The sequence below is a fragment of the Bubalus bubalis genome, chromosome 24, assembly GCF_019923935.1.
Source record: "Bubalus bubalis isolate 160015118507 breed Murrah chromosome 24, NDDB_SH_1, whole genome shotgun sequence".
Lineage (NCBI taxonomy): Eukaryota > Metazoa > Chordata > Mammalia > Artiodactyla > Bovidae > Bubalus > Bubalus bubalis.
Window position 1 is genome coordinate 41,021,151 of NC_059180.1, and position 10,381 is coordinate 41,031,531.

A 10,381-nucleotide genomic window follows, 5' to 3' on the forward strand; every position below is an offset into this window, starting at 1 on the left:
CCAGCCTTGCTGCTGAGGTGGCCAACAGGCCTCTGGGGAAAGCCTCAATCCACAGGTGACCAAGTTTTTTCTCTGGACACTTAGCATCTTCTCATCTGTGGTGTCTGACACTTCAAGATGAGCCTTGTAGTTGTCCCTTGGCCTGGGGCTCTCTGCCACGAGGTCTTCAAGTGATGGATGCCTTTGTCTGCAGCACCTTCACAGATTATCTTCCTAGTAATTCCTTCCCTTCTTTCCTGTAGTCTCATACGCCATAGTGTCTTTTCACTGGACTGAGATCAATCCAGTGTTTGGCTCTTCTTTTCTAACTCTTTGCCTTTTTGCCTACTTTCTGACCAACTGCTTTAACTTTGCCTTTTAATTTTTCTATTCTACTTATATATTTATTTGCATTTTACTTTATTCTTTGTATTTTGGAAAATTGTGCTTTTCATTTCCAGGAGCAGCTTCGTCCTTTCTGATTATTCCTTTTTCCACAGCATCCATTTCTTGCCTTGTGGACACAAAGCTTTTCTTGCCTTTCTGAAGGTGTTCTTTAGATTGCTTTTGAGCCTTTCCTTGGCCCTCTGCATCGTCTCCTGGTTCCTCTTCTGTTTGGGCAGATTTCTGTCTACCCTGTGGATGGAAGTTGGTTTGGTGGGGTGCAGGAAGCTCTTGCCCATGATGTTAGTAAGAGCGGGTTTTCTGCCTGGACTGAAGAAGCTCCCTTCTTCCTCCTGCCTGGGGGCAGGAGCCTGGAGGAGGTGCCTGGGGAAGGTCCCTGTCTGCTGCCTTCCAGAAGCTGGCAGAACCCTCAGACTCCCAGTCCAATAGGTAGATGTTTACTTCAATAACATGTTGTTAGTTTCACCCTTAAAATGAGTGAATTTTGTGATTTATGTTTTTTTCCACCTTTTTTTTTTTTTAAAGAACGGATGATGAAAGCGAGTCAAAGGAAAACCCCTGTTTCTGCCTGGGGGCCCACAAACCAGAGTCTTTCTCCAAGGTGACACTGTCCAATCAAACAATGACATGAGCTCCATATTTAATTTTAAATATTTTCGTAGTCTTACTAAAAAGTAGAAACAGTTGAAATTAATTTTTAAAACATTTTATTTAACCCAGTGCATCCAAAATATTATTACCATTTCTACATATGCTGCTGCTACTGCTGCTAAGTCACTTCAGTCATGTCCAACTCTGTGTGACCCCATAGATGGCAGCCCACCAGGCTCCCCTGTCCCTGGGATTCTCCAGGCAAGAACACTGGAGTGGGTTGCCATTTCCTTCTCCAATGCATGAAAGTGAAAAGTGAAAGGGAAGTCGCTCAGTCGTGTTCAACTCTTCGCGGTCCCATGGACTGCAGCCTACCAGGCTCCTCCGTCCATGGGATTTTCCAGGCAAGAGTACTGGAGTGGGGTGGCATCGCCTTTATAATCATACATAAAATCTGATGACTGAGGAAGTATTTCTCATTCCTTTTTTACACTAAATTCTGGGATCCAGTGCACATTTTATACTTGCAGCGGATCTCCACCCAGGCTAGCCTCATGGGACGGGCTCAACACTCCCACGCAGCTGGGGCTCTGGGATTGGACATCGTGGCTTCAGAGAACCAGCTGACCATGTCCTGGGCAGCTGGGCTGGTGGGCAGGAGCAGCCACCCAGCGCAGCAGGTCAGGGAGGAGGCAGGGGGCTGGCAACTCTGTATTCAGACTGACATGAGTCTCTTCTCTCCAGCCTGCACATCGCCCCAGCCCCACACCATCCCTGGACAGCCCCCAACCCCTCAAACCTCCCTGTAATGGACTGAATGGTGGCCGCCAAGAAACACATCCAAGTCCTAACCCCTGTGTTTATAAATGTGAACGTTTTTGGAAAAAGGCTCTTTGTAGATGTAACCAAGTTTCAGATCTCGAGATAGATCACCCTGGATTATCTGGGTGGGCCCTAGATCCAATGACTGGTGTCCTTGTTGGACAGAAGAGGAGAGACATGCAGGGGAGAAGGCCTTGTGAAGACGGAGCCGGGGCTGGGGTGAGGCTGCCCCAGGAGCGCCCGGGGGATCCTCCCTGAGAGCCTTTGGATCCAGGGTGGTCCTGCTGACCCTCCACCTCAGACTTCCGGCCGCCAGAGCCAGAGGAGAATGAACTCCTGTGCCCGCTCCCTGGGGTGGTCATGGGGTACAGCAGCCCCAGGACGCAGACCCACTCCCTGCCTGCCTGGGTCCCCTCTGCCCCTTCCTCTGCTCCCCAGGGCAGCTGCTGCATCTCCTCTCTTTGCCCTGTGGCTCCTCCAGGCTGTGTCCCTTGGCCGCCATCAGAGTGACCCTGGGGAAAGAAAAGAGAGCAGTCTCTGTGCCCTGGTACCTTGTTCACCTGGAACTCTCAGCCTTGACCGTGGTTTTCTCCTACTCCCCTCACTGGGTCAACACTGGCCACGGACCTGGCCCTGGAATGAGGTCTCTGCCCCCCGTTCACTTACGCAGGCAGCCTGTGTTCATCCCCTGCGGTTACTGTAACCAATGACCACAAACGGAGGAGCTTAAAACAACAGCCATGCTTTCCCTGGCAGCCCTGGAGGCTGGAAGTTGGAGATCAGGGTGTTGGCACGACCATGTTCCCCCCGAAGGCTCCTGGGAGGATTCTCGCCCCCCGCCCCCAGCTTCTTGTGTTCCTGAGGCAGCTCCACCCCAACTTTGGCCTCCGTGTCACACAGCCCTCTCCCCTGCGTGTCACCTCTCTGTCTCAGGACACTTATCCCTGGACTTGGGACTCATACGGATGATCCAAGATGAACTCATCTCAAGAGCCTTAATTGTATTTGCAAAGACCCTTTTCCCAAATAAGCTCCCATTTGCAGGCACCAGGGTTAGCCTGGGACCTACCACTCAGCCCACTTCATAGCCCGAGGCCTGAGATGAGTTAACGCGGCTCCCAATTCTGTTTCCATGGCCTCCTCCAAGGGCGAGGGAGGGGCCTCATGGATCCGGATCTGCTGTGCATGGTCAGCAGGCTGGGCCCACTGCAGACAGCTCTAAGGAGCCCCTGCCCCCGCCAGGGTCCCTGTGCAGCTTCCACTCCTCTGGTGGGAACACGAGTCTGTATGCTCCTGCTAAAGCAATCACCCCGCCCGCCTCCAAGCCAGTTGGACCAGGCCTTGTACCCAGTAGACCTATTTTCCAAAGACACTGCATCTGTTTTCAGCCTGTGTCCTTAAGAACCTCAAGTCTCCAGAGTGAATGTTTCTCATCAAGGTGGTGGGAGGCACCTGACTGCCCGCCAGAGGGGAAGAAGGGAAGCCACCCCCGGGAGAGGCGGGCCAGCCTAGTGGAGGCCCAGCTCCAAGCAGACCGTCCTCCTGCATTCAGAGTGCCTCTCGCCCCTTTTCAGCATGGGCAGCCCAACGGGAAGAGCCCTGCCTTTCTTCCTCATCCTTGTGCACATATATCTACATGGAGCTTTGTCGCAAACAACCGGCCCTGTGGGGCAACGAAAACCATTTTTCGAGAGGCTCCGTAGACTAGAAGAGCAGGTAAGTGCACCCACCATCTGAGGCCGTAGAGTTTTTTAATTGACAGCAGGCGATGCAGAGGTGATACAAAAACAATGGGAAGTTTCTGTGCTCTGTGGGCTCAGAGTGGAGTTTGCAGTTTTTATGGTCTGATTTTTCACCTATGGTTGAAACAGCAAAACAGGTTTGGTGGGCTCCTTCTGAAGATAAGTCAGCTGTGTGTGAGGGTGGGCAGACTTAGGGCGACCCTGAGGAGGGTACCCACAGGTGTGCTGGGGCCTGCTGGGCCTCGGGGTACCGGATCTCAGGTTCCCCATGGAGCAGAGACTCTTCCTGTGTGGGGCCACGGCCGGCTCCTAGGAGCCCAAGCCCTCCTCACTTTGATCCCCACACAAGCCACCCACCCTCACCAGGGGAGTGAAGAGTGTAGCTGCAGGAAGGGGTGGGAGCCGCCTGGGGGCCCTCGCCCCTGCAGCACAGGCCTGGGGTCATCCCGCAGCTGCGAGCTCGGTGCGGGGGCGCTGGTGGCAGAGGTCGATCACCTCACCGAGCTGCCCTGAAGACCGAGCCCCCGGGACCGCCTGTGTCCTCTCCACAGTTTCGAAGGTTCCAAGAGGTGACCCTGACGCACCTGCAGGGCATCGCCAGCCACTACAACCTGTCCTTCGACATCAAGGCCCGGTTCCAGAGCCTGGCCCATGAGAACCGGGCCGTGGCCCTGGCACTCAACCAGTCGCAGGCGGCCGTGCAGGACGAGCTGGGCCACCTCAGGACCTGGGTGCGGAGGACGCAGCGCCAAGGCCGAAAGGCGGACCACAGACTGCTGGCCTTGAGTGCTGCCATGAGCGAGGGCAGCGCGCGGCGTGCCCGGGAGCAGGAGACGCAGAGGGCCGCTGTCTCCAGCCTGGCCCGGGACGTGCAGGCCCTGCAGGACGCGCTGCTCCGCCTGACGCCCCTTGTCCAGAGCCAGGGTGCCAGGCTGGCCGCTCTTGAGGGCCAGCTGCGGGTGGCCGGCCCTGGCCCCGCTGCCTCAAATGTGACCCCGGCCCCATCTAGGCCGTCGAACCTGAGTGCCCCGCAGCTGCAGGGGGGCGGGCAAACGACCAGAGCTCCGCCTGAGCCCCAGGACCCATCTCTGGACTTCGCTCACGGTCTCCAGGGGGCACAAGAGCCCCTGAGCCTAGGCAACCAGCAGGCGTGGCCCCCTGAGAGCCCAGGAGAGGGTAAGCACCACGCCCGCTCACCCTCATCGGTCTCCACCTCTCCCTCAGGGGCCTTCTTAGCACTTAGTGCCCTCACACCCCCACACACCCCACCTTCGAAGAAAGGAACTGCCCAGGAGATGGCCTGCCTGCAGGTCAGGCCGTCTGGCACACCTCAGGGTTGGTGATCACACAGCTCAGGGCTGGCATCTTCAGCCGTCACCAGCAGGGTCCTTCCTGCAGGGCCGGGGCCCCGGTCTGTAGCCCGTGGGGTCTGTGCCCACTCGTGGAGGGCCCCTGGTCTCTGCCGCTTCTTATCGCCAGCTTAGGGTTCTCCTCCAGGGGTACCTGGGGTCGGGTCGTCCCCAGCTGTAGGGGCCTCCAGGGCACTGAGACGTTTTCGGCACCTCTCTGGCCTCCACTGTCCTCGAACTCTCAGCTGTGGCCTGGCTGCTCCCAGTCTGGCCTTGCAGCCCTCAGGGCCCATTAGTCTGGAGCAGATCTCGCTCCATCTGCACGGCTCTGGGGGCCTCACCAGTAAGACTGAGCTCACTGGCTGACCTGCAGGGAATCAACAGGGCTCCCGGGAAAGCAGGGCTATAAGTTTGGGGACCCCCAAAATCCTGACAACCGAAACTGTCTGCAGGCGTCATTGGATATTCTCCGGGCACACAGGTGTGTCCAGTTGAGAACCACTGCCCTGGATCATGACAGGAGCCCCTGATTCTACCCTGGAGCTAGAAATGCAGGCTCCCCACCCCTGCACCACCCACCCTCCTTAGGGCAGATTTGGGAAGAAGTCTGGTCAGCAGGATGATGCCACCAAAGATGCCCACGTCCTGGCCTCAGCCCCTGTGGCTGTGTCACCTCACGTGGCAAGAGGACTTTCTAATATAAAAGTCCATCCAGCTCCCTGAGATGGGAGCTGATCCGACCTCATCCCAGGGTCCTCAGGAGAGGGAGGCAGGGGGCTCAGTGTCAGGGACATCTGAGATGTAAGGCAGGAGCAGAGGTCAGAGGGCAGCGAAGGGCTTCTCCCTGGAGCCTCCAGAGGAACCAGCCCCACCCACACTGTGATCTTCAGCTCAGAGAGACCCACAGGGACTTCTGACATCCAGACTGTGAGATGCTAACTTTGGGTTTTGTTGTGAGCTGCTGCGTTTGTGGGGGGTTTGTCCCAGCAGCCACGTGACACTCATCTGGGGCTCCCTGCTGCAAGGAGCGAGGCTGGCCAGGTGCCCTGGGCGTCAGTCCTCCCATCTGGGAGATGGCGCCGGTCACGTGAGGACAAGTGAGCCGCCGCCCCCCGCAACACGGCCTGACTCTCCCTCCTTGTCTGTTTCTAGTTTGCAATGTGGGCCCTGCACTCGTCTTCCCAAATGCCTCCACCATGAATGTGGGCTTCCTCCGCCCCGGTTTCCTCACGGGTCTGCGGGCCCTGTCCATCTGCAGCTGGGTCCGCACGGCCACGGACCACCTGGGCACCCTCCTGTCCTATGCCACCGAGGAAAACGACAACAAGCTGGTTCTGCACGGCCGCGACTCCCTGGCCCCCGGCTCCGTCCACTTTGTGATCGGAGACCCGGCCTTCAGGGAGCTGCCCCTCCAGCCACTGCTAGACGGCCAGTGGCACCACGTGTGTGTCATCTGGACGTCCATCCTGGGCAGGTACTGGCTCCACGTGGACCGAAGGCTCGTGGCCACCGGCTCCCGCTTCAGGGAGGGGTATGAGATCCCTCCAGGAGGGTCCCTCGTGCTAGGCCAGGAGCAAGACCGCGTGGGGGGCGGGTTTGACAGCTCGGAGGCCTTCGTGGGGAGCATGGCAGGCCTGGCCATATGGGACCGTGTGCTGGTCCCTGGGGAGGTTTCGAACCTGGCCATGGGGAAGGCACTCCCAACGGGTGCCATCCTGACGCTGGCCAATGCCACGTCAGTGGGCGGATTCGTGCAGAGGGTGAACTGCACCTGCCTACAGCTGTGTCCCTGAGGGCTCACGCACACACAGCAGTGGCACTCACGAGGTGGCCAGTGGGAGGGGCACCCCCAAACTCCGCACAGTCCATAGTGGGCCCCCACTCAGACTGATTGGCTGTCTGCTGCCCCCCACCTGGACCAGGCACACCTGCCCTCTAACACAGGATGTGGGCATTGCATGGGGGCGGAGGAGGGGAGCCGGCAAGGCAGAGCCAGGCCACAGGGCCCCCAGGACTGCATTCTCCCCCTCACTGCAGTGTTCTTACAAACGCCCCCCTTTGTAGTATGCGTCATTTCCGCGCAGCTGACCGGCCATGTGGCAGTGGCAGGCTCTAGCTCCACGCTTCTTGGGTATGGGTTTGGGGCAGCCGCAGGCTGGTTCCTGGAAAACTCTTTTCCTTGTGTTAGCTGCCATGGTCCTCTCTCCATGAGGCTTGTGAGAGTTTGTTTGTCTGTTCCCTGTTCCAACATCTCTCATGAGAAGGGCCGGAGAGTCCATTTCCTGGCCCTGCAGCTTCTTCACCCTGGGGGTCCATCAAGGTTCTGTGACACGGCTGGTGAGGCTATCAGAGCCGCCGGGAAGGGGGCTTGCAAAGGAAACAGGCTACTCAGAAACACACATTAAGGATGGGCAATGCTTTTACATACTATGAAATTCACCCATTCTAAGTGTAGAAGATTTGTAGTCAAAGTGTAGAAGTTTGAAGATTTGTAGTCAATCTGCCAAGTATGCAACCTTCACCATGATCCAGCTTTAGAACATTTCCATTTTCCCCCCTTCCCCCATAAAGACATCATGCCTGTTAGGGTCGCTCCTGTCCCCACACAGCCCCTCCCCCAGCTCCGCACCCACGCTCCTGCTTTCCGTCTCTGTGGATTTGCCGGTTCTGGACGTTTCACATAAATGGACTCCGTCACTGTGTGGTCCTCGGTGTCTGGCTTCTCTCACGGAGCATCATGCTTTCCAGGTTTGTCTGTGTTGTAGTGTCTGTCTGCTGCATTCCTTTGTGTGGCTGAATGACCTTCTGTCCTAATGACCCATGTTTGGTTTATCCATTCATCAGTCGATGGAAACTTGGGTGGTTTCCAGTAGGGGGCCCTTGTGAATGAAGCGCTGTACACACCCTCCTCTGAGTCCTTCTGTAGACACATGCTTCTGTTTCTCTTGAGCGGATGCCTAACAGCGGAATTCCTGGGTTAAATGATAAAATCATGTTTAAACTTTCAAAGAAACCACCAAATTGTTTTCCAAAGTGACTGCATTGTTTTATATCCCTGCCGGCACTCTATGATGGTTGCCATAACTCCTCATTCTTGCCGGTACTGGGTATTGTTTTTTAATGGCTGAATAATACTCCATTGTGTATATGTACCACAAGGGTATTGTTTTTGACAGCTTTTTTTTTTTCAGAATTTTGAATCATGGCGAGTTTAAAAAAAAAAAAAAATGCATTGGCAGAATAGGTGTGGGGAATTCCCTGGCACTCCAGTGATTAGGACTCAGCCCGGGAGGAAAAAAAAGAAAAAGAATCAGTGTGATGTAAATTAATCCTTGCAAGAGCTCAGAACCTGAAAGTCAATCTGTGGGCGCAGAAAAGAGCAGCTTTGGGGTGTGTGTGGTGGGGGCGGCGGGCACGTCTGTTCATCTGTCGGAAAAGCTTAGAATCACTAAGTCTGGAAACAGGCCTGCTAGTGGGTGGGGGTTGAGGGGGCGGATGCTGAAATCAGTCCCTGGGGCCTCTTAGCAGTGATCCCAGGCCTTTAGCCAGTCTGGCCAGCCACCTCCCCTCCCCCTTCCCAGCCCATTCCCCAACCACCCATGAGTCAAGGTCAGAGGATGAATCCCAGGTCTGGAAACCCCACTGGGTGGCCACAGGAAGGTCCTAGAACCACAGACTTCTGCTTCCCCTGGCACTTCCCCAGGGCGTGTCTGTCTTCACGGAGAGCTGCCCTTCTCAGTCTCTTCTTTCCCAGGCTCCTCTGGCCTTTTCTGTAGCCCTGGCTGCATTGCACCATTGAGGAGGGAGAGATGACATCTTTTAGGGGAAGACTAATTTGATTAGGAAGTCTTTCTTTGGGGACAGCTGGGTCGCCAGCATTGAGAGAACACGCAGGCTGTTTCCTGCCCTCCGCAGCTTTCATGTGTGTTACGAACACCTGTTATAACAGGTCCATTAACACAGCACCGTCCATTAACCACAGCAGCATTTCTGCCCAGTTTTCACAGATGCTGAAATGGTGGGCATTTGGCAGAGGTAGTGTGGCAGTGGCTGTCTGCCGACCTGCGTCCAGGTGCTTGGTGGGGCCTCTCCAGGAGGGGAGACCCACCTGGGAAGGTGTTTGTGGGGGAGATTGGTGGGAACTCAGGTCGTTAGGCATTTGGGCAGGGCTGGGCTTTCCACCGAGGAGTGTAGGGAAGCCCGTCTAGGTTTTGGGGCAGGGGAGGCTGAACAAGACATGGGGATCCCCAATGGGTGAGTGATGGGAGCCATACCCACCTCGAATCCTATCAACCCCACCTCTGATCTGAGTCTGCTGCGTTCCTGGGTAGGGAGGACGGAAGAATGCAGAGGGGCCTCCCCTCCGGACCCCTCGTCCCTAGGCCTGTTCTCACTTCCCCATGGCTCTGTGCAGCTCTCCACAGGCCTGGGCTTCATACAACCTGCACTCGCCCACTCCCTTCAGTTGAGAACCAGCCCCACCGCTCCTCGGAGCCTGAGCCAGCTGCACTCCGTAGCTTCCAGGCCCTCCTCCACAGACAGGGCTGGCTCACGATTGTTCTTATCCCGCAAAAGGGCAAAGCCAGGTCACACCTTTTGTGATCGATCGTGGGGAAAACTTACAATCCTGTTGGGCTTCCTTCCTCTTATTTTGGTTTCAGTTTTGGTTTTATTTTGAAACATGTGGGGGAAAAAAAGCCTATAAAGAACTTCTAAAATGTCTTTATTTTGAAAAGCTTCAAATTTAAAGAAAAAAGTTACCAGAAGAATACATGGCACAGGTGTATTTACCCTGGATTCACCCGTGCTACCATCCCACCAGCTTGCTTTCTCCCTCTGTGGGTAGCTACATACTGTGATTACCACTAGCCTGTGAATCACCTGGGGCTACGCTGCAGACATCACATCACAGTCCCCGAATATCTCAGTGCTGTCTCCAGAGGAAATGGGCTTTTCTGATATGACACCCAGACGAAGATCACGCCCCAGGTTTGGGCGCCGCAGTAACACCCCTACCTAATGCACAGTGCATGTCTGATCTTTGCCAATTGTCCCCCAAATGCCAGGCCCACGAGCAGCCTCGGTTGCCCGGCTCTTAATCTCCTGTCATCCAGGGCGGTCTCGCGGTGTTCCTCGGTGTTTCTCGGTGGACGCTGACACTGCAGGAAGAGCTGCCTAGCTGACACGTGTCCCGAAATTGGGGTTCAACTGGATTTTCCCTGTGTGATGCGCTCAGTGCAGCGTTTTCTGCAGGAAAGCCACAGGGCCATGGTGTGTCCTCAGCACAACCGTTTGCTGCGCGGGTACTCGTCCCGACAGGCGGGTCTGCATGCATGGCTGTGCGGACTCGTCCTGGAGCCGGCTCGCTCTCCGCGCGGCCCAGCCGGCGCCGGGCAGCTGGACTGCAACTCCCAGAAGGCCGCGCGGGTTCCGCGGCGCCGTCGGATCACGTGGGCGCCGGCGGGACCACGTGACCCGGACGGCCGTCACGTG

At 56.3% G+C, this 10,381-nt stretch overlaps 1 protein-coding gene across 1 annotated transcript; it reads left to right on the forward strand.

The window, feature by feature from the left end:
- The first annotated feature begins 2,896 nt into the window (after window positions 1–2,896).
- Window positions 2,897–8,014, forward strand: PTX4 (pentraxin 4). The gene is made up of 3 exons (XM_025275029.2): window positions 2,897–3,513; window positions 4,091–4,715; window positions 6,041–8,014. The coding sequence occupies exons 1-3, from the start codon at window positions 3,373–3,375 to the stop codon at window positions 6,679–6,681; spliced, it is 1,407 nt and encodes a 468-aa protein (XP_025130814.2). The 5' UTR covers window positions 2,897–3,372; the 3' UTR covers window positions 6,682–8,014.
- Window positions 8,015–10,381: the final 2,367 nt, after the last annotated feature.